Genomic DNA, 25,039 nt, shown 5'->3' on the forward strand with positions numbered 1-25,039 from the left:
ACATGATTACTTTATATAAATATATTCAAGGCCCATATACAGAGATGGCAGAAGCTCTGTTTATTCCAAGAAAATTGTTTCTGACAAGAGGTCATAATTTAAGGTTGGAGGAAAGGAGATTTAATCTCCTGCAACGGAAACGTTTTTTCACTGTGAGAGCAATAAAATTGTGGAACTCATTACCAAAGGAGGTAGTGAATGCCAATACCATAGATACATTTAAAAATAGTCTGGATAAGTTTCTGTATACTAACAAAATTCATGGATATGATTGCTAGTATTAAATGGGTCACATTTTAATGGGGTTATTTAATCTTAACTGGAGCTTTTTGTAAGTATTTTAGATTTGTATAGGTTGAACTCGATGGACTTCAGTCTTTTTTTCAACCTTATCTACTATGTTACTATGTTAAATACAAATACCTACAAATAAATACAAATAAATACACTAACTAAAGTACAAAAAATAAAAAAAGAACTAAGTTACAAAAAATAAAAAAAGAACTAAGTTACAAAAAATAAAAAAATAATTTACAAACATTATAAAAATATTACAACAATTTTAAGCTAATTACACCTACTCTAAGCCCCCTAATAAAATAACAAAGCCCCCCAAAATAAAAAAATGCCCTACCCTATTCTAAAATAAAAATTGAAAAGCTCTTTTACCTTACCAGCCCTTAAAAGGGCCATTTGCGGAGCATGCCCCAAAGAATTCTGCTCTTTTGCCTGTAAAAAAAACATACAATACCCCCCCCAACATTACAACCCACCACCCACATACCCCTAATCTAACCCAAACCCCCCTTAAATAAACCTAACACTATGCCCCTGAAGATCTCCCTACCTTGTCTTCACCACGCCGGGTATCACCGATCCGTCCAGAAGAGGGTCCGAAGTCTTCATCCAATCCGGGCAATGTCTTCATCCAAGCGGGGGCTGAAGAGGTCCATCATCCGGCTGAAGTCTTCATCCAAGCGGGGGCTAAAGAGGTCCATCATCCGGCTGAAGTCTTCTATCAAGCGGCATCTTCAATCTTCTTTCTTCCGGATCCATCTTCATCCCGCCGACGCGGAACATCCTTCTTCCCCGACGGACTAACGACGAATGAAGGTTCCTTTAAGGGACGTCATCCAAGATGGCGTCCCTTCAATTCCGATTGGCTGATAGGATTCTATCAGCCAATCGGAATTAAGGTAGGAATAATCTGATTGGCTGATGGAATCAGCCAATCAGATTGAAGTTCAATCCGATTGGCTGATCCAATCAGCCAATCAGATTGAGCTTGCATTCTATTGGCTGTTCCGATCAGCCAATAGAATGCGAGCTCAATCTGATTGGCTGATTGGATCAGCCAATCGGATTGAACTTCAATCTGATTGGCTGATTCCATCAGCCAATCAGATTTTTCCTACCTTAATTCCGATTGGCTGATAGAATCCTATCAGCCAATCAGAATTGAAGGGACGCCATCTTGGATGACGTCCCTTAAAGGAACCTTCATTCGTCGTTAGTCCATCGGGGAAGAAGGATGTTCCGCGTCGGCGGGATGAAGATGGATCCGGAAGAAAGAAGATTGAAGATGCCCCTTGATAGAAGACTTCAGCCAGATGATGGACCTCTTCAGCCCCCGCTTGGATGAAGACTTCAGCCGGATTGGATGAAGACTTCGGACCCTCTTCTGGACGGATCGGTGATACCCGGCGTGGTGAAGACAAGGTAGGGAGATCTTCAGGGGCTTAGTGTTAGGTTTATTTAAGGGGGGTTTGGGTTAGATTAGGGGTATGTGGGTGGTGGGTTGTAATGTTGGGGGGGGTATTGTATGTTTTTTTTACAGGCAAAAGAGCAGAATTCTTTGGGGCATGCCCCGCAAAAGGCCCTATTAAGGGCTGCTAAGGTAAAAGAGCTTTTCAATTTTTATTTTAGAATAGGGTAGGGCATTTTTTTATTTTGGGGGGCTTTGTTATTTTATTAGGGGGCTTAGAGTAGGTGTAATTAGCTTAAAATTGTTGTAATATTTTTATAATGTTTGTAAATTATTTTTTTATTTTTTGTAACTTAGTTCTTTTTTTATTTTTTGTAACTTAGTTCTTTTTTTATTTTTTGTACTTTAATTAGTGTATTTATTTGTATTTAATTTATTTATTGATAGTGTAGTGTTAGGTTTAATTGTAGATAATTGTAGGTAGTTTATTTAATTAATTTATTGATAGTGTAGTGTTAGGTTTAATTGTAACTTAGGTTAGGATTTATTTTACAGGTACTTTTGTATTTCTTTTAGCTAGGTAGCTATTAAATAGTTATTAACTATTTAATAGCTATTGTACCTAGTTAAAATAAATACAAAGTTGTCTGTAAAATAAATATAAATCCTAAAATAGCTACAATATAATTATTATTTATATTGTAGCTATATTAGGGTTTATTTTACAGGTAAGTATTTAGCTTTAAATAGAAATAATTTATTTAATAAGAATTATTTTATTTCGTTAGATAAAAATTATATTTAACTTAGGGGGGTGTTAGTGTTAGGGTTAGACTTAGCTTTAGGGGTTAATACATTTATTAGAGTAGCTGTGAGGTCCGGTCGGCAGATTAGGGGTTAATAATTGTAGGTAGGTAGCAGCGACGTGGGGGGGGGGCAGATTAGGGGTTAATAAATATTATGTAGGTGTCGGCGGTGTTAGGGGCAGCAGATTAGGGGTACATAGGGATAATGTAGGTGGCGGCGGTGTGCGGTCGGCAGATTAGGGGTTAAAAAAATTTAATAGAGTGGCGGCGATGTGGGGGGCCTCGGTTTAGGGGTACATAGGTAGTTTATGGGTGTTAGTGTACTTTAGAGCACAGTAGTTAAGAGCTTTATGAACCGGCATTAGCCCAGAAAGCTCTTAACTCCTGGATTTTCTCTGCGGCTGGAGTCTTGTCGTTAGATTTCTAACGCTCACTTCAGCCAAGACTCTAAATACCGGCGTTAGAAAGATCCCATTGAAAAGATAGGATACGCAACTGGCGTAGGGGGATCTGCAGTATGGAAAGGTCGCGGCTGGAAAGTGAGCGTTAGACCCTTACCTACAAGACTCTAAATACCAGCGGTAGGACAAAACCAGCGTTAGGACCCCCTAACGCTGGTTTTGACGGCTAACGCAGAACTCTAAATCTAGGTGTTGGTATCTTTATTTAAAAAATCAAGAATGGAAGCTTAGGAGCTGTCCCATTTTTGGTTCAGCACCTGGGTAGCGCTAAGCTTGCTGATTGGTGTCTAAATGTAGCCACATTTGTGTGTAGAGGCACATTTTGGACTTGCGGCTCTTTAGAAAAAGAAAAGCTAGTCTTCAGACTTTTGCACATAATGCTAATAATTTGTGTACATTTATAAGAAACAGAGCAGTTGATCAAAATCTTGTGATTGTTTTCAGCTGACAATGAATGTCGGCGGGCTTTGTCAATGTGTTTTTCCAGTGATGACAAGTCTAAAATGCTTCTGCCGGTAAATACCCCTAGCTCATAATTGTTACCTCCCAAAATAACATGAAATCATTATCTGGATCTAATAGAAATCTAGAATGCTAATGTTTTACAGTTGAATATATACTCTTTGCTAAACTTTAATATCACTTTCTAATCATCAGATGTTACCATACATAACTCTTATAAGCCTGGCCTATATGACTTATAACACAGTACACAGTTCTCAGTAAATTTAATATTAACCGTTGTTATTTAATATTTTTTTTAACTACTAAGAGGGTCAAAGTTTAGAGTTGGCAGATTGTCGATTGTTTTGCGGTTTTGCTACAGCACTTCCTTAACCCCTAGACACTGTTAGGATATTCCATGCCATCCTTAAAGTGCTGGGATTAAAAGCCTTTAGGACGGCATGGAATGTCTTATCTTTTGCGGCGTCCATTCTGACAACAAACAGCGGTTGATCCGACTGGAGGGCGTGTCTAGCAACGTAGGCAGCTCCCCAGGAGCCAACCAGTGCTGTGTTTGAATCACATGATCACATATGTATATAATTTTAATGTGCACGTAGGGGCTCTCATAAGCCTGTACACAAATAAATGCACATTTATACACGGCAGGTGATATTACCTATACTATTTACTATTACTATTACCACAGTGATCGCTTGGCTGTAAAAATCTGTATAGGGACTTTTTTAAAGTGGCACTTCTGGCTGTTTTATTAGGTAATAAAAAAGTCCTAGAGAGACCCCCATGACCCCCTGTTTTAAGTGCTTAGAGACCCCAAGACTGTAAACAGTTTGGGAAAGTGTGTGGTTTTTTTAGTTTTAGTTTTTATGTGCGTGTGCTTTGAAATTTAACCCAATAGTGGAAAGAGAAGGCAATTTCCTTCCAAATAGTTGCTTTTTGGTTGTCTCTAGTACTTAGGGGTTTCATGACTTGGTGATTCACCCAGGCAGTGCCAGGACAACCATGGATTTGAGGGTAAGTGCAATTCACCCAGGCAGTGCCAGGACAACCATGGATTTGAGGGTAAGTGCAGAGGGGCTATAATTTGCTCTGCCCCCCCCCCCCAAGATAATGACACTTGGTTGTCATGCGTGGCGAAGGGGTTAAGTAACATTTATAAATATCACATCAGTATTGCATAATATTACACTGTCCCAACCAGCTTTTTCATAATGTCACCCAGCTGATTATTTCACCTGTACATTAGTTCAGTTATCATGAAAATATGTCCTGTTAGTGTGCCCAGAGAACTGGAATTGAAAAACACTGCCCCAGTGGGATTTTCTTCTTCACTGTTTAAAAGGCTCACTGTCAGTAGACACGTAAATATGGCTGTATATGAGCACATCATACAATATGAACAAGTTAAAAAACAATTTTCATGAAACCTCACAGAGTTCTGATTTGTTACAGGTGTGTTATAACTTTTGTCTTTGCATTACACAAACAAGATGCTCAAACTGATCAGTTTTTGAAAACAAATTATACCAATTCACAAAAGTATGGGCACTTCTGTTCTGGGCTAGTGAAAAACATCACCCAGCATTGCAGAAAGAGTTCCCATTTATTTAAAAAAAGAAAAAGTTCTATAGAAAGGAATCAAAATGGATATACAAGCAGAACGTTTGACATTGAGAAACTGAATATTGTGAATAAGATCCCATTCTAATTAAAGGGGCATGGAAATCAATAGTGAAGAACCTGCATTAGCCTTTTTAATATTAAAGGGACATTGTTTTCCCTCCTGTACCTGCAGCTGTATTAAACGTCAGTCTCTTGTTTTAACCCCTTACAAGTATTAGTTATTGAAGCTCTGCAACCTTATATTTGTTATATAACTTTAAACTGTGCAAAAAAACTGCAAATGTAACACTTCTGCTCTATATTATGTGAGCTAAACTGTAGTGGAAGGTACAGCTATAAAAAAGCCAGAAGCCTCACTAATTTGTGAAAGTGCACTGCTTCGATCACATGATGCAACAATACGTGAGCTACAAGATGGCGGCACACAGAACAGGTAAAGAAGGGAAATCAATAGCATGGTAAATAGTATAAATGTCCCTTTAAATCCATGTAATGAGCACTCATGCACTGGCACGGATTAGTCAGTATGCTCTGTGCACACCAAACAGAACTTACTTGTCAATCAACAACCCTGTTTGCAGACATCTGTACTATGCATGTGCACCTGGCGCCAATCATGGTGCTTAAAGAGACAGTCAACACAAAAATTGTTATTGTTTAAAAAGATAGATAATGCCTTTACTACCCATTTCCCAGCTTTGCTCAACCAACATGGTTATATTAAAAATACTTTATAATCTTTAAACCTCTAAATTTCGGTCTGTTTCTAAGCCACTAAAGACGGCCCCCAAATCACATGCTTTTTTATTAGTTTTTCACAACAGGGGAGTGCTAGTTGATGTGAGCCATATAGATAACATTGTGCTCACGCCCGTGATTTGTGGCAGACACTGCACTAATTGGATTGGATAAAATGCAAGTCAATAGATAATAAATAAAAAGTCATGTGATCAGGGGGATGTCAGAAGATGCTTAGAATGGGTAATAAAGGGATTATCTATCTATTTAAACAATAAACATTTTTGAGTTGACTGTCCCTTTAGGAAAAGGCTAAATTTTGCACTTTTATTTATTATTATTAATTTATTAAGGATAATGAAAATTAAGCCTAATCACAGAACCTTAACCATTTATAAAGAAAGAAATTAGGTGGAAACAAATTACTCTTCTATTAAATAGGATACACAGTGTGCCACTAAATTGGATAAGACAAGAATGTTTACTACAACTATAATATAATCTGTTTGAGCAATCAGCTTTCCTCCCCATCTATCTCATTCTCTCCTGTACAGACCCCTTTGTTCTTCACATTATGTACTTCAACCTCAAAAAAGAACCCACCCCCTTTAAGCTACTGGCAGTACCTCTGATGTTCCTTGGGTGTGTTGAAGTCCCTGGATGTTCAGCTGATGTACAGGAGACGATTTCTGAGCTTGGGGAGTTGCCTGAACAACTGAGCGCTGAGGAAAGAATGAAGAGAGTTGAAAGTAAATGATGAACATCAATAAAATCAGCAGTTAAAGGGACATACTACTCATATGCTCGATCACTTGAAACTGATGCAGTATAGCTGTAAAAAGCTGACAGGAAAATATCACCTGAGAATCTCTATGTAGAAAAGGAAGATATTTTACCTCACAATTTCCTCAGCTCACCAGAGTAAGTCCTGTGTAAAAAGTTATACTTCAGCTGCTGTCCAGCTGCAGGTAAAAAAAAAATGAAGAAATGAACTGCAGCCAATCAGCATCAACAGTGCTGAGGTCATGAACTCTTTTACTGTGATCTCATGAGATTTCATAGTAAACTTTCTTAAACTGAATATGGAAATAATATGAGTGTACATGAGGCTCACTCCCTTGCCTGTCCCGGCACAGACATACAGATTTGCTGCTGACAGTCCTTTACAATGGGGTGTTAATACTTAGGACATTTTGAGGTAAAATATCTTTCTTTTTTACATAGAGATGTTAAGGTGATATTTTCTAGTCAGATTTTTAAAGCTATTCTGCATCACTTTTAAGTGTTTCAACATTTGAGTATCATGGCCCTTTAATCAAACTGTAGAAGGAGGACATTGAATAGGAGTTGAATTAATATGATGATGTAAAGCTAGCAGGATTTCTCAAGGTTTATTGGTAAAGTGAAAGAGTAATGCACATGGAGCATCTAGTCACGTGTTTGGGGCTTTTAGAAAGGAGGAGTTAGTTGTTGGCCTTTCGCTCAGTAAAAGAAGAATAAAAAACACAATGTGGCCGAAGTGAGAGACTCCAGGCTTGGGAATGATCTGTTGGAAAGGTACAGGGTGAAGATGGGATATCAAAGTCATAAATAGGGAGGTGAAAACACCAGGGAGAGACTTAGGGTCTGATATTCAAAACCTTGCTACTCAAGCGAGATATTCTAAGAAGTCTCGTTGGTATGGCGAGGCCCTTAAAAAAATATTAGAAACACAAATTTTAACTTGAGACATTTTTATGTTGCCATGTAGTGTTGTTTAAAAAAAATACCAACGATTTTGCTTGATTTGTCTCCATGCTGGCGAGGCTTTGAAGATCAGGCCCTTAGAGAGATGAGATGGTGGGAATTCCAGATAATGGAGGAGAAATAAATAGAATGTGGGCTCAACGAGCAAACTTGTTAAGATAGAAGTGTGGAATGATATGAGTGTGGAGTGGCGATAGAAAGACGTTTTAAGGAGAAAGAGCAGAGTGTAGGCCAGAACTGAACACAGATAAATATGTTGAGAGGTCAGTTGTAGCTGAACAGAGGAGAAAAAAAGGCTGGTGGTTTGAGAGGGAGTGGTCTAGTTGGGAAACAAAAGTAGGGTGAGGGATTTGGCTGGGAAACAAGGATAGGTGGAGGGTTCTGGTTGGAAAACAAAGGGAGTGGGAAGGAATACAATTGAGAGGTGAAAGAGAAGAGAAAATTGAAGAATAACAGAGGGGAATTAAGATGTCAAAGTGAGAGTATCAGATTGTCTTGGAAGGTTAGAGCAAGAAAGGTTATATAGGACCACAATGGGAAGTGCTATAACAAAGTGTTTTAGGAAATTAAAGAGAAGTGTTGACTGAGAAGCATTAAAGGGACACTGAACCCATTTTTTTCTATTGTGATTCAGATAGAGCATGCAATTTTAAGCAACTTTCTAATTTACTCCTATTATCACATTCTTTTCATTCTCTTGGTATCTTTATTTGAAATGCAAGAATGTAAGTTTAGATGCCGACCCATTTTTGGTGAACACACTGTGTTGTTCTTGCTGATTGGTGGGTAAATTCACCTACCAATAAACAAGTGCTTTCCATGGTTCTGAACCAAAAAATAGCTTAGATGCCTTCTTTTTCAAATAAAGAAAGCAAGAGAATGAAGAGTAGGAGTAAATTAGAAAGTTGTTTAAAATTGTAAGTTCTATCTGAATCATAAAGGAACATTAGGAGTTTCATGTCCCATTAGTGGTGAATGTAAAAACAGGGGAATACAGAAGATGGCAGAACATACTTAAGATGAGGTCAGAAGCAGGATATTATTCAGAAAGGTTAGCAATGAAAGCATTGGGAGTTTCCAAGACAGCGCATTGCACGGTGTTGAGCACACCGTGCTTCATGTGGTCAGGTGAATAATGTAGGCTGGCAGTTTAAGAGAGGAATTGATAAGGAGATTATGAGTCAGGTATTCAGATGAGAAAACTCTGAAAAGCAAAAAATGTGGAAGGCAGTGACATTAGTGTTATGAGAGGAGGAGACAAAATGCATGGAGAGAACTGATAGTTCATTGGGAATGGAAAAAGGAGGACAAAGAAAAGGTAACAAGTTAGGAGTAGACTTGTGTAGCAGGGAAGAATTGATTTTGGACTAATCATTCATAACTAATATTCAGAAAAATGTGTTTTTCAGAATATTTGTTTACTGCACTATTCTGTATTCGTCTAGTTTTAAACTAAACAAATACTTAATTTATTTTCATTAAAACAAATGTAAATGTTACTATGACAGGTAGCACAGTGTCACCTGTAGCACTAATACTTACCTATAGCGCACTGAGGACACACTTCTTCACAGAGTCCAGGGCCGGGCTAATAGGAGGCTTAGTGCCGCGGATACCAGAGCTTGCACTAAAGGACCTTCTTCCTGGGTTCTCCAGATACGGCTCAGGATTAGTGCGACTCCCCAGCGTGCTATAGGTAAGTATTAACCTTTAAAAAGCTCATTTAAATGGTAACAAATGTATACTAACAAATTTCATTAGTATAGGTTTGTTATACTTTAAATGAGTTAGTGCATTTTCTAAAATAAAACAAATGATCTGTATTTTCGTTAAGATTTCGCATTTGTAACAAAACGAATGCACTTCTCTAGCGAGGAGAGATGAGCAAGAGCAGAAGACTTTAGTGTGTCTAAGAGAGGCATGTGTAGGGGGATGTATATTCTCAGGAAAGATAAATGAGTTGAGATCCTTCCAGTCAAATCACTGCAAATGCTAAGAGAAAAAAATATTATCTATTAAAAAGCAGATACAAAGCACAGAGGAAAATATATGGAAACATACAGACATTTGAAGGAGAACAAGCAGATATGGTTAAAGGGCCATAATACCCAAATGTTTAAACACTTGAAAGTGATGCAGCATAGCTGTAAAAAGCTGACTAGAAAATATCTCCTGAACATCTCTATGTAAAAAAACAAAATTTATGCTTACCTGATAAATTCCTTTCTTCTGTAGTGTGATCAGTCCACGGGTCATCATTACTTGTGGGATATTAACTGCTCCCCTACAGGAAGTGCAAGAGGATTCACCCAGCAGAGTTGCTATATAGCTCCTCCCCTCTACGTCACCTCCAGTCATTCGACCAAGGACCAACGAGAAAGGAGAAGCCAAGGGTGTAGTGGTGACTGGAGTATAATTTAAAAAATATTTACCTGCCTTAAAAAACAGGGCGGGCCGTGGACTGATCACACTACAGAAGAAAGGAATTTATCAGGTAAGCATAAATTTTGTTTTCTTCTGTTAAGTGTGATCAGTCCACGGGTCATCATTACTTGTGGGATACCAATACCAAAGCAAAAGTACACGGATGACGGGAGGGATAGGCAGGCTCTTTATACAGAAGGAACCACTGCCTGAAGAACCTTTCTCCCAAAAATAGCCTCCGAGGAAGCAAAAGTGTCAAATTTGTAAAATTTGGAAAAAGTATGAAGCGAAGACCAAGTTGCAGCCTTGCAAATCTGTTCAACAGAGGCCTCATTCTTAAAGGCCCAAGTGGAAGCCACAGCTCTAGTGGAATGAGCTGTAATTCTTTCAGGAGGCTGCTGTCCAGCAGTCTCATAAGCTAAACGAATTATGCTACGAAGCCAAAAAGAGAGAGAGGTAGCAGAAGCTTTTTGACCTCTCCTCTGACCAGAGTAAACGACAAACAGGGAAGACGTTTGTCGAAAATCTTTAGTTGCCTGTAAATAAAATTTAAGGGCACGAACTACATCCAGATTGTGCAAAAGACGTTCCTTCCTCGAAGAAGGATTTGGGCACAAGGATGGAACAACAATCTCCTGATTGATATTCCTGTTAGTGACTACCTTAGGTAAGAACCCAGGCTTAGTACGCAGAACTACCTTATCCGAGTGAAAAATCAAATAAGGAGAATCACAATGTAAGGCTGATAACTCAGAGACTCTTCGAGCCGAGGAAATAGCCATTAAAAATAGAACTTTCCAAGATAACAACTTTATATCAATGGAATGAAGGGGTTCAAACGGAACACCCTGTAAAACGTTAAGAACAAGGTTTAAACTCCATGGTGGAGCCACAGCTTTAAACACAGGTTTAATCCTGGCCAAAGCCTGACAAAAAGCCTGAACGTCTGGAACTTCTGACAGACGCTTGTGTAACAGAATGGACAGAGCTGAGATCTGTCCCTTTAAGGAACTAGCGGATAACCCCTTTTCTAAACCTTCTTGTAGAAAAGACAATATCCTAGGAATCCTAACCTTACTCCAAGAGTAACCTTTGGATTCGCACCAATATAGGTATTTACGCCATATTTTATGGTAAATCTTTCTGGTAACAGGCTTCCTAGCCTGTATTAAGGTATCAATAACTGACTCAGAAAAACCACGCCTTGATAAGATCAAGCGTTCAATTTCCAAGCAGTCAGCTTCAGAGAAGTTAGATTTTGATGTTTGAAAGGACCCTGAATCAGAAGGTCCTGTTTCAGAGGTAACGACCAAGGTGGACAGAATGACATGTCCACCAGATCTGTATACCAAGTCCTGCGTGGCCATGCAGGCGCTATTAGAATCACTGATGCTTTCTCCTGTTTGATTCTGGCAATCAATCGAGGAAGCATCGGGAAAGGTGGAAACACATGAGCCATCCTGAAGGTCCATGGTGCTGTCAAGGCATCTATCAGGACCGCTCCCGGATCCCTGGATCTGGACCCGTAGCGCGGAAGCTTGGCGTTCTGTCGAGACGCCATGAGATCTATCTCTGGTTTGCCCCAACGTCGAAGTATTTGGGCAAAGACCTCTGGATGAAGTTCCCACTCCCCCGGATGAAAAGTCTGACGACTTAAGAAATCCGCCTCCCAGTTCTCCACTCCCGGGATGTGGATTGCAGACAGGTGGCAAGAGTGAGACTCTGCCCAGCGAATTATCTTCGATACTTCCATCATTGCTAGGGAGCTTCTTGTCCCTCCCTGATGGTTGATATAAGCTACAGTCGTGATGTTGTCCGACTGGAACCTGATGAACCCCCGAGTTGCTAACTGGGGCCAAGCCAGAAGAGCATTGAGGACTGCTCTCAATTCCAGAATGTTTATTGGAAGAAGACTCTCCTCCTGATTCCATAGTCCCTGAGCCTTCAGAGAATTCCAGACAGCGCCCCAACCTAGTAGGCTGGCGTCTGTTGTTACAATTGACCAGTCTGGCCTGCTGAATGGCATTCCCCTGGACAGATGTGGCCGATAAAGCCACCATAGAAGAGAATTTCTGGTCTCTTGAATGGAATGAAGGACACGGCATGCACTTTGAAGTTTTGTTAACCTGTCCTCTGTCAGGTAAATCTTCATTTCTACAGAATCTATCAGAGTCCCCAGGAAGGGAACTCTTGTGAGTGGAAAGAGAGAACTTTTCTCTTCGTTCACTTTCCATCCATGCGACCTTAGAAATGCCAGTACTATCTCTGTATGAGATTTGGCAGTTTGAAAGCTTGAAGCTTGTATCAGTATGTCGTCTAAGTACGGAGCTACTGAAATTCCTCGCGGTCTTAGTACCGCCAGAAGAGTGCCCAGAACCTTTGTGAAGATTCTTGGAGCCGTAGCCAGTCCGAATGGAAGAGCTACAAACTGGTAATGCCTGTCTAAAAAGGCAAACCTTAGATACCGGTAATGACTTCTGTGAATCGGTATGTGAAGGTAAGCATCCTTTAAATCCACTGTGGTCAAGTACTGACCCTCTTGGATCATGGGCAAAATTGTTCGAATAGTTTCCATCTTGAACGATGGAACTCTTAGGAATTTGTTTAGGATCTTTAAATCCAAGATTGGCCTGAAGGTTCCCTCTTTTTTGGGAACTACAAACAGATTTGAGTAAAACCCTTGTCCTTGTTCCAACCGCGGAACTGGATGGATCACTCCCATTAATAAAAGATAGAAACGCTTCCTTCTTTGTTAGGTTTGTTGACAACCTTGACAGATGAAATCTCCCTCTTGGGGGAGAGGATTTGAAGTCCAGAAGGTATCCCTGAGATATGATCTCTAACGCCCAGGGATCCTGAACATCTCTTGCCCAAGCCTGGGCGAAGAGGGAAAGTCTGCCCCCCACTAGATCCGGTCCCGGATCGGGGGCCCTCAATTCATGCTGTCTTAGGGGCAGCAGCAGGTTTTCTGGCCTGTTTGCCCCTGTTCCAGGACTGGTTAGGTTTCCAGCCTTGTCTGTAGCGAGCAACAGCTCCTTCCTGTTTTGGTGCAGAGGAAGTTGATGCTGCTCCTGCTTTGAAATTACGAAAGGAACGAAAATTGGACTGTCTAGCCTTGGCTTTGGCCTTGTCCTGAGGCAGGGCATGACCTTTACCTCCTGTAATGTCATCAATAATCTCTTTCAAGCCGGGCCCGAATAAGGTCTGCCCTTTGAAAGGAATATTAAGCAATTTAGATTTAGACGTAACATCAGCTGACCAGGATTTTAGCCACAGAGCTCTGCGTGCCTGAATGGCGAATCCTGAATTTTTAGCCGCAAGTTTAGTTAAATGTACTACGGCATCTGAAATAAATGAATTAGCTAACTTAAGGAATTTAAGTTTGTGTGTGATGTCATCTAGTGTGGATGATTGAAGTGTCTCTTCCAGAGACTCAAACCAAAATGCTGCTGCAGCCGTGACAGGCGCAATACATGCAAGAGGTTGCAATATAAACCCTTGTGGAACAAACATTTTCTTAAGGTAACCCTCTAATTTTTTTATCCATTGGATCTGAAAAAGCACAGCTATCCTCCACTGGGATAGTGGTACGCTTAGCTAAAGTAGAAACTGCTCCCTCCACCTTAGGGACCATTTGCCATAAGTCCCGTGTGGCGGCGTCTATTGGAAACATTTTTCTGAATATAGGAGGGGGTGAGAAAGGCACACCGGGTCTATCCCACTCCTTAGTAACAATGTCAGTAAGTCTCTTAGGTATAGGAAAAACGTCAGTACTCGTCGGTACCGCAAAATATTTATCCAACCTACACATTTTTTCTGGGATTGCAACTGTGTTACAATCATTCAGAGCCGCTAATACCTCCCCTAGTAACACACGGAGGTTCTCAAGCTTAAATTTAAAATTTGAAATGTCTGAGTCCAGTTTATTTGGATCAGAACCGTCACCCACAGAATGAAGCTCTCCGTCTTCATGTTCTGCAAACTGTGACGCAGTATCAGACATGGCCCTTGCATTATCAGCGCACTCTGTTCTCATCCCAGAGTGATCACGTTTACCTCTTAGTTCTGGTAGTTTAGCCAAAACTTCAGTCATAACAGTAGCCATATCTTGTAATGTGATTTGTAATGGCCGCCCAGATGCACTCGGCGCTACAATATCACGCACCTCCTGAGCGGGAGATGCAGGTACTGACACGTGAGGCGAGTTAGTCGGCATAACTCTCCAATCGTTGTTTGGTGAAATATGTTCAATTTGTACAGATTGACTATTTTTTAAAGTAGCATCAATACATTTAGTACATAAATTTCTATTGGGCTCCACTTTGGCATTAACACATATAGCACAGATATCTTCCTCTGAATCAGACATGTTTAACACACTAGCAAATAAACAGCAACTTGGAAATACTTTTCAAAGTAATTTACAAATAATATGAAAACGAACTGTGCCTTTAAGAAGCACAGAAAAATATTATAACAGATAAAATAATTAAGTTATAGCATCAATCTTTGTCAGAATATACAGTTTTAGCAAAGGATTGTTCCCCTCAGCAAATGATAACTAACCCAGGCAGCAGAAAAAAAAAATACACAAATAAACGTTTTTTATATCACAGTCAATACAATCAGCACAGCTCTGCTGTATGATTACTTCCCTCAAAAAAGACTCTTGAGATCCCTGAACTCTGTAGAGATGAACCGGATCATGCAGGAAGAAAATGAACCTCTGACTGAGTTTTTCTGATGCATAGTGAAAGCACCAAAATGGCCCCTCCCCCACACACATAACAGTGAGAGGGATCAGTGAACTGCTCTAATTTAAATCAAAACTATTGCCAAGTGGAAAAAAAGTGCCCAAAACATTTTTTCACCCAGTACCTCAGAGAAAAAAACGTTTTTACATGCCAGCAAAAAAACATTTTACCTCAATAATTAATTGTCATTTAAAACCTATTGCAAGTCCCTGCAAAATAGGTTAAGTCTATGTATACAGTTTAAAAGCCAGAGAAGTACCATTTCCCAGAAAACTGAAGTGTAAAATATACATACATGACAGCCTGATATCAGCTACATCTACTGCATTCAAGGCTGAGTTTACATTATAACGGTATGGCAGGATTTTCTCATCAATTCCATGTCAGAAAATAATAAACTGCTACATACCTCTTTGCAGATTAATCTGCCTGCTGTCCCCTGATCTGAAGTTTACCTCACTCCTCAGATGGCCGAGAAACAGCAATATGATCTTAACTACTCCGGCTAAAATCATAGAAAAACTCAGGTAGATTCTTCTTCAAATTCTACCAGAGAAGGAATAACACACTCCGGTGCTATTATAAAATAACAAACTTTTGATTGAAGATATAAAAACTAAATATATCACCATAGTCCTCTCACACATCCTATCTAGTCGTTGGGTGCAAGAGAATGACTGGAGGTGACGTAGAGGGGAGGAGCTATATAGCAACTCTGCTGGGTGAATCCTCTTGCACTTCCTGTAGGGGAGCAGTTAATATCCCACAAGTAATGATGACCCGTGGACTGATCACACTTAACAGAAGAAAGAAAGATATTTTACCTCAAAAGTTCCTCAGTAGCCACCTCCCATTGTAAAGGATTTCTAAGCAGCATTTTAGTATGTCTGTCCTAGGACAGCTTAGGGGATGAGCCTCGTGAACTCTCATATTATTTCACCTATCAGGTAAAGGAAGCTTACTATGAAATCTCATGAGAGTTAAGTCAAATCTCATGAGATCACAGTAAGAGTTCATGACCTCAGCACTGCTGATGCTGATTGGCTGCTGTTCATTTCTTCATTTTTATTTTTATTTTTACCTGCAGCTGGGAGCAGGTGAATTATAACTTTTTACACAGAACTTACTCTGCTGAGCTGAGGAAATTGTGAGGTAAAATATCTTCCTTTTTTACATAGAGATGCTCAGGTGATATTTTCCTGTCAGCTTTTTACAGTTATACTGCATCAGTTTCAAGTGATTTAGCATATGAGTATTATGTCCCTTTAAGAGGACACAGACAATATGGAGACAAGAAATACAGACAAGCAGCTGTGATCAGCCTATCTGGGTGTACACAAGGAAAGGATGGAGCAATGCTATATGTAGGATTAACCTTAAAAGGACAATGTACAAAATCATCTACTGAAAAAGCAGCATATAATCATGTAAAATGTTTGCTTTTTTGCATGGGAAGTTCTATTTTATGTTTACATTACACTAGAAGGGATCACACATCTGCAACTGCTATATGAATGCTAAGTGGCGGTCAACTCCCACCGCTCAAGTTGCTACAAAAGACAAAGCCTCCACCATAAAATGTTGATTTAATCAGTACAGGAACATCCATTCTTCTTCTTCTTAAAAAAAACAAACTAATTCAATTTGAAATGATCTCTTTGTAATGGTACAAACCAGTACACTGTCCCTTTAAGGAAAGGATAATATATGCGGGTGAATGGGCACAGGTGGGAGTGAACAATAAAGGGTATCAGCCTGTAGGGCAGGAGGGGGACAAAATGGAGGCTCAGCCAGCAGGAGTGGGAGGAGATAAATGGCTGCCCACCTCTTGGGGCCCTCCATGCACCTGCAGCGGCTGGGTTTGTCCTGCCTTCAGGGCTGCACTGTCACTCTGTAACATAAAGGAGGCTTCAAAATACCTATGTATGCAGCAGGAGTACCGTATACTTGGCCCACAGCTACCCATAGTCGCACATGTACACAGAACATGAGAACATACAGCATAACATAGAGCATCCTGACTGCCGCACCACCGTAGCTACAAATTCAAATTGTAATGTGCACAATCAGACCTTCTATTTAATTATAGAAATATATTACGGAAATTTAAACTCCTATCTAAATAATTAATATGAAATAAAAATCAAAACATAAATGTCTCATTAAACAGAGAGATTCAATCAGAAGTTTCTGTTTAAGGTCTTTATTAATATTTTGTAATAAACTGGTAAGTGCAATAGGTTTCTTAAAGGGATACTAAATCCAAATGTTTTCTTTCATGATTCAGATAGAGCATGACATTTTAAGCAACTTTCTAATTTACTCCTATTATCAATTTTTCTTCGTTCTCTTGCTATCTTTATTTTAAAAGCAGGAATGTCAAGCTTAGGATGCCCATTTTTGGTTCAGAACCTGGGTTACGCTTGCTTATTGGTTGGCTAAATGCAGTCACCAATAAGCAAGCACTATCTAGGGTGCTGAACCTAAAATGGGCCTGGCTCCTAAGCTTTACATTCCTGCTTTTTCAAATAAAGATAGAAAGAACAAAGAAAAGTTGATAATAGGAGTAAATTAAAAAGTTGCTTAAAATCACATGCTCTATCCGAATCATGAAAGAAAAAATGTGGGTTTAGTATCCATTTAAGAGCCATTTTCAGTCATTGTTTAGTACATTGTTTCCACTTAAAATATCTGTAGTAGATGAGTTTCAAAGTATCCAGCTTGTTTTATTGTGCTACCCAATGAATTAAGGCTAAAGAGAATTTTTTTTACTAATTAACCCTCTACCTACCAAAGAGGCCCAAGAGACATGTTGCATGCCTTTCTGGGAGTCAAGGTGTTAAATATGTACGCATGCCATTATCTCAAATACAAATTAAAATGATTTTACTAAAGCATATAAATATAAAAAATCAATGGTATATTAAAACATTGCTACCCCCCACCCCACCATTTACCACAGTACCTACCTCAGGGGGAGAGTGAGCTGGATGCTGTACGGTGTGCACGGCAAGGGAGAGCTGGGCGGGTTTTGTGGCCTGTGAAGCTGTCTGAACCACCAGTCTCTAAGGTAGGAGGGAGGCAGAATTCAAATAATTAGAGGGTAGGAAAAGACCTGAGCGGCACAGATACACAGCACAAAATGGAAGGATCACACAATGCAACGTGTCTATGATACACTCTAATGCTTTATGTGTTGCAGTATAGATGGTGAAGAACTAGGCTGCTTTTTACAAAAACTAGTGGCCAGTAGCAATCTACTATATCTAGACACCTCTTTACCCCCATTAGCTATATAATGGGGGAAGCTAAAAGAGACAAAAGCTGTTTGTGTCTATAGATGTCCACATTTAGGGCTAGATTAGAAGTGGAGCGCTAATTTATCGTAAACGGGCAAATTCACCTGATAAATAACCAGCCATTACAAGTGTTCACTGAAAAACACAATTTATGCTTACCTGATAAATTTATTTCTCTTGTGGTGTATCCAGTCCACGGATCATCCATTACTTGTGGGATATTCTCATTCCCAACAGGAAGTTGCAAGAGGACACCCACAGCAGAGCTGTAATATAGCTCCTCCCCTAACTGTCATAGCCAGTCATTCGACCGAAAACAAGCCGAGAAAGGAGGAACCATAGGGTGCAGTGGTTACTGTAGTTTAAATTTAAAAATTACGTGCCTTAAAATGACAGGGCGGGCCGTGGACTGGATACACCACAAGAGAAATAAATTTATCAGGTAAGCATAAATTGTGTTTTCTCTTGTAAGGTGTATCCAGTCCACGGATCATCCATTACTTGTGGGATACCAATACCAAAGCTAAAGTACATGGATGAAGGGAGGGACAAGGCCGGTACTTAAACGGAAGGAACCACTGCCTGTAAAACCTTTCTCCCAAATATAGCCTCCGAAGAAGCAAAAGTATCAAATTTGTAAAATTTTGAAAAAGTATGAAGCGAAGACCAAGTCTCCGCCTTGCAAATCTGTTCAACAGAAGCCTCATTTTTAAAGGCCCAAGTGGAAGCCACAGCTCTAGTGGAATGAGCTGTAATCCTTTCAGGAGGCTGCTGTCCAGCAGTCTCATAGGCTAAGCAGATTATGCTTCTTAGCCAAAAAGAAAGAGAGGTTGCAGAAGCCTTTTGACCTCTCCTCCGTCCAGAGTAGACAACAAACAAAGCAGATGTTTGATGAAAATCTTTAGTAGCTTGTAAGTAAAACTTTAAAGCACGGACCACGTCCAGAATGTGTAATAGACGTTCCTTCTTCGAAGAAGGATTAGGACACAAGGATGGAACAACAATCTCTTGATTGATATTCTTGTTAGATACCACCTTAGGTAAGAACCCAGGTTTGGTACGCAGGACTACCTTATCCGTATGAAAAATCAGATAAGGAGAATCACATTATAAGGCAGTTAGCTCAGAGACTCTACGAGCCGAGGAAATAGCTACCAAAAAAAAAAGAACTTTCCAAGATAAAAGTTTGATATCTATGGAATGAAGAGGTTCAAACGGAACTCCTTGAAGAACCTTAAGAACCAAATTTAAGCTCCATGGTGGAGCAACAGGTTTAAACACAGGCTTGATTCTAACTAAAGCCTGACAAAATGCCTGAACGTCTGGAACATCTGCCAGACGCTTGCGCAAAAGAATAGACAGAGCAGAAATCTGTCCCTTTAAGGAACTAGCTGACAATCCTTTTTCCAAACCTTCTTGGAGAAAAGATAATATCCTGGGAATCCTGACCTTACTCCATGAGTAACCCTTGGATTCACACCAATAAAGATATTTACGCCATATCTTATGTTAAATTTTCCTGGTGACAGGCTTTCGTGCCTGTATTAAGGTATCAATAACTGACTCGGAGAAGCCACGCTTTGATAAAATCAAGCGTTCAATCTCCAGGCAGTCAGCCTCAGAGAAATTAGATTTGGATGGTTGAAAGGACCCTGAAGTAGAAGGTCCTGTCTCAGAGGCAGAGACCATGGTGGAAAGGATGACATGTCCACTAGATCTGCATACTAGGTCCTGCGTGGCCACGCAGGTGCTATCAGAATCACTGATGCTCTCTCCTGCTTGATCTTGGCAATCAGTCGAGGGAGCAGAGGAAACGGTGGAAACACATAAGTCTGGTTTAAAGACCAGGGCGCTGCTAGAGCTTCTATCAGTGTCGCCTTGGGATCCCTGGACCTGGATCCGTAACATGGAAGCTTGGCGTTCTGGCGAGACGCCATGAGATCCTGTTCTGGTTTGCCCCAACGATGAATCAGTTGTGCAAAAACCTCCGGATGGAGTTCCCACTCTCCCGGATAAAAAGTCTGACGACTTAGAAAATTCGCCTCCCAGTTCTCTACACCTGGGATATGGATAGCTGATAGGTGGCAAGAGTGAATCTCTGCCCAGCGAATTATTTTTGAAACTTCTAACATCGCTAGGGAACTTCTTGTTCCCCCTTGATGGTTGATGTAAGCTACAGTCGTGATGTTGTCCGACCGAAATCTGATGTACCTCAGAGTTGCTAACTGAGGCCAAGCCTGAAGAGCATTGAATATCGCTCTTAGTTCCAGAATATTTATTGAAAGGAGAGACTCCTCCTGAGTCCACGATCCCTGAGCCTTCAGGGAATTCCAGATTGCACCCCAACCTAGAAGGCTGGCATCTGTTGTTACAATTGTCCAATCTGGCCTGCGAAAGGTCATACCTTTTAACAGATGGACCCAAGATAGCCACCAGAGAAGAGAATCCCTGGTCTCTTGGTCCAGATTCAGTTGAGGGGACAAATCTGTGTAATCCCCATTCCACTGACTGAGCATGCATAGTTGCAGCGGTCTGAGATGTAAGCATGCAAACGGCACTATGTCCATTGCCGCTACCATTAAGCCGATTACTTCCATACACTGAGCCACCGAAGGGCGCGGAATGGAATGAAGAACCCGGCAGGAATTTAGAACCTTTGATAACCTGGACTCCGTCAGGTAAATTTTCATTTCTACAGAATCTATCAGAGTCCCTAGAAAGGAAACTCTTGTGAGTGGGGATAGAGAACTCTTTTCCTCGTTCACTTTCCACCCATGCGACCTCAGAAATGCCAGTACTACGTCCGTATGAGACATGGCAATTTGGAAGTTTGACGCCTGCATCAGAATGTCGTCTAAATAAGGGGCTACTTCTATGCCCCGCGGCCTTAGGACCGCCAGAAGCGACCCTAGAACCTTTGTAAAGATTATTGGGGCTGTAGCTAATCCAAAGGGAAGAGCTACAAACTGGTAATGCCTGTCTAGAAAGGCAAACCTGAGAAACCGATGATCTTTGTGTATCGGAATGTGAAGATAAGCATCCTTTAGATCCACTGTAGTCATATATTGACCCTCCTGGATCATTAGTAGGATGGTACGAATAGTTTCCATCTTGAATGATGGAACTTTGAGGAATTTGTTTAAGATCTTTAGATCCAAAATTGGTCTGAAGGTTCCCTCTTTTTTGGGAACCACAAACAGATTTGAGTAAAAACCCTGTCCCTGTTCCTCCTTTGGAACTGGATGGATCACTCCCATAACTAGGAGGTCTCGTACACAGTGTAAGAATGCCTCTCTCTTTATCTGGTTTGCAGATAATTCTGAAAGGTGAAATCTCCATTTTTGGGGGGGAAGCTTTTATGTCCAGGAGATATCCCTGGGATATAATTTCCAACGCCCAGGGATCCTGAACATCTCTTGCCCATGCCTGGGCGAAGAGTGAAAGTCTGCCCCCTACTAGATCCGTTACCGGATAGGGGGCCGTTCCTTCATGCTGTCTTAGAGGCAGCAGCAGGCTTTTTGGCCTGCTTACCTTTTTTCCAGGTCTGGATTGGTCTCCAGACCGTCTTGGATTGAGCAAAAGTTCCCTCTTGTTTAGCATTAGAGGACGTTGATGCCGCACCTGCCTTGAAGTTTCGAAAAGCACGAAAATTAGACTGTTTGGCCCTAGATTTGGACCTGTCCTGAGGAAGGGCATGACCTTTTCCTCCAGTGATATCAGTAATAATCTCCTTCAAACCAGGCCCGAATATGGTCTGCCCCTTGAAGGGAATGTTAAGTAGCTTAGATTTTGAAGTCACGTCAGCTGACCATGATCTAAGCCATAGCGCTCTGCGCGCCTGTATAGCAAAACCAGAATTCTTAGCCGTTAGTTTAGTCAAATGAACAATGGCATCAGAATAAAAGAATTAGCTAGCTTAAGTGCTCTAAGTTTGCCAAGTATGTCATCCAATGGAGTCGCTACCTGTAAAGCCTCTTCCAGAGACTCAAACCAGTACGCCGCAGCAGCAGTGACAGGGGCAATGCATGCAAGGGGCTGTAGGATAAAACCTTGTTGAATAAATATTTTCTTAAGGTAACCTCTAATTTTTTATCCATTGGATCTAAAAAAAAAAAAAAAAGCACAACTGTCCTCGACAGGGATAGTAGAACGCTTTACTAGAGTAGAAACTGCTCCCTCCACCTTAGGGACTGTCTGCCATAAGTCCCGTGTGGTGGCGTCTATTGGAAACATTTTTCTAAAAATAGGAGGGGAAGAGAACGGCACACCTGGTCTATCCCATTCCTTATTAATAATTTCTGTAAACCTTTTAGGTATTTGGAAAAACATCAGTACACACCGGCACTGCATAGTATTTATCCAGTCTACACAATTTCTCTGGCACTGCAATGGTATCACAGTCATTCAGAGCAGCTAAAACCTCCCTAAGCAACACGCGGAGGTGTTCAAGCTTAAATTTAAATGCAGAAATATTAGAATCAGGTATCTTTCCTGAGTCATTAACATCACCCACTGACTGAAGCTCTCTTTCCTCAGCTTCTGCATATTGTGAGGCAGTATCAGACATGGTTCTTAAAGCGTCAGTATGCTCTGCACTTTGTCTCACCCCAGAGCTATCTCGCTTACCTCTAAGTTCAGGTAGTCTGGCAAATACCGCTGACAGTGTATTATCCATGACTGCCGCCATGTCTTGTAAAGTAAACGCTATGGGCGCCCTAGATGTACTTTGCGCCATTTGAGGGTCTGACACGTGGGGAAAGTTAGACGGCATAACTTCCCCCTCGTCAGATTCCTCTGGTGATAATTTTTTTAAAGACAGAAAATGATCTTTATTGCATAAAATGAAATCAGTACATTTGGTACACATTCTAAGAGGGGGTTCCACCATGGCTTTTAAACATAATAAACAAGGAGTTTCTTCTATGTCAGACATGTTTGTACAGACTAGCAATGAGACTAGCAAGCTTGGAAAACACTTTAAATCAAGTTAAACTACAAAAGGATCAAATACATAAGGATATTTGAGTTATTTCAGAAAGGTATATAACATTTCTCTTTTAAATTGTTGTTACTTGAATAGTTTGTACTTTCAGATAATATATTTTGTATTTCTATTAACTTTATATTTTGTTTTTTTTATAGGTGGTAGACCTGAACTGTGAATTAGTTTCACTACAGAAATTGAATAGTTAAAGGTGGTAGACCTGAACTGTGAATTAGTTTCACTACAGAAATTGAATAGTTAAAGGTTTGAGTTAATTTACATTCTTTTGTATTCTGGTTTTTAGTATTGCAATTAGATAACAATTAGATTGTTTGCATAGGTGAGCAATTAGGAGGGACCCCACCCTATCTTTCTGAGGGTATTTAAAGAGATCTGTTTAGCTCTGCTAAACATTTAGCTCTGCTTCTTAGCAAAGAGATCAAACTACAAAAGGATCAAATACATAAGGATATTTGAGTTATTTCAGAAAGGTATATAACATTTCTCTTTTAAATTGTTGTTACTTGAATAGTTTGTACTTTCAGATAATATATTTTGTATTTCTATTAACTTTATATTTTGTTTTTTTTATAGGTGGTAGACCTGAACTGTGAATTAGTTTCACTACAGAAATTGAATAGTTAAAGGTGGTAGACCTGAACTGTGAATTAGTTTCACTACAGAAATTGAATAGTTAAAGGTTTGAGTTAATTTACATTCTTTTGTATTCTGGTTTTTAGTATTGCAATTAGATAACAATTAGATTGTTTGCATAGGTGAGCAATTAGGAGGGACCCCACCCTATCTTTCTGAGGGTATTTAAAGAGATCTGTTTAGCTCTGCTAAACATTTAGCTCTGCTTCTTAGCAAAGAGATCAAACTACAAAAGGATCAAATACATAAGGATATTTGAGTTATTTCAGAAAGGTATATAACATTTCTCTTTTAAATTGTTGTTACTTGAATAGTTTGTACTTTCAGATAATATATTTTGTATTTCTATTAACTTTATATTTTGTTTTTTTTATAGGTGGTAGACCTGAACTGTGAATTAGTTTCACTACAGAAATTGAATAGTTAAAGGTTTGAGTTAATTTACATTCTTTTGTATTCTGGTTTTTAGTATTGCAATTAGATAACAATTAGATTGTTTGCATAGGTGAGCAATTAGGAGGGACCCCACCCTATCTTTCTGAGGGTATTTAAAGAGATCTGTTTAGCTCTGCTTCTTAGCAAAGAGATAAAACTACAAAAGGATCAAATACATAAGGATATTTGAGTTATTTCAGAAAGGTATATAACATTTCTCTTTTAAATTGTTGTTACTTGAATAGTTTGTACTTTCAGATAATATATTTTGTATTTCTATTAACTTTATATTTTGTTTTTTTTATAGGTGGTAGACCTGAACTGTGAATTAGTTTCACTACAGAAATTGAATAGTTAAAGGTGGTAGACCTGAACTGTGAATTAGTTTCACTACAGAAATTGAATAGTTAAAGGTTTGAGTTAATTTACATTCTTTTGTATTCTGGTTTTTAGTATTGCAATTAGATAACAATTAGATTGTTTGCATAGGTGAGCAATTAGGAGGGACCCCACCCTATCTTTCTGAGGGTATTTAAAGAGATCTGTTTAGCTCTGCTAAACATTTAGCTCTGCTTCTTAGCAAAGAGATCAAACTACAAAAGGATCAAATACATAAGGATATTTGAGTTATTTCAGAAAGGTATATAACATTTCTCTTTTAAATTGTTGTTACTTGAATAGTTTGTACTTTCAGATAATATATTTTGTATTTCTATTAACTTTATATTTTGTTTTTTTTATAGGTGGTAGACCTGAACTGTGAATTAGTTTCACTACAGAAATTGAATAGTTAAAGGTGGTAGACCTGAACTGTGAATTAGTTTCACTACAGAAATTGAATAGTTAAAGGTTTGAGTTAATTTACATTCTTTTGTATTCTGGTTTTTAGTATTGCAATTAGATAACAATTAGATTGTTTGCATAGGTGAGCAATTAGGAGGGACC

At 39.7% G+C, this 25,039-nt stretch overlaps 1 protein-coding gene across 2 annotated transcripts in view; it reads right to left on the bottom strand.

Annotated features, from left to right (window-relative positions):
- The window catches only part of RFX1 (regulatory factor X1), a 183,939-nt gene that overhangs the window by 96,677 nt on the left and 62,223 nt on the right, over window positions 1-25,039 (bottom strand). For both annotated transcript variants that reach the window (XM_053718169.1, XM_053718170.1), the window contains 2 exons: window positions 17,692-17,787; window positions 6,425-6,520 (listed from right to left, as the gene is read on the bottom strand). In XM_053718169.1, the coding sequence (XP_053574144.1) occupies window positions 6,425-6,520; window positions 17,692-17,787 (192 nt within the window). The remainder of the gene's footprint in view (window positions 1-6,424; window positions 6,521-17,691; window positions 17,788-25,039) is intronic.

Source organism: Bombina bombina, chromosome 6, assembly GCF_027579735.1.
Source record: "Bombina bombina isolate aBomBom1 chromosome 6, aBomBom1.pri, whole genome shotgun sequence".
Classification (NCBI taxonomy): Eukaryota; Metazoa; Chordata; class Amphibia; order Anura; family Bombinatoridae; genus Bombina; species Bombina bombina.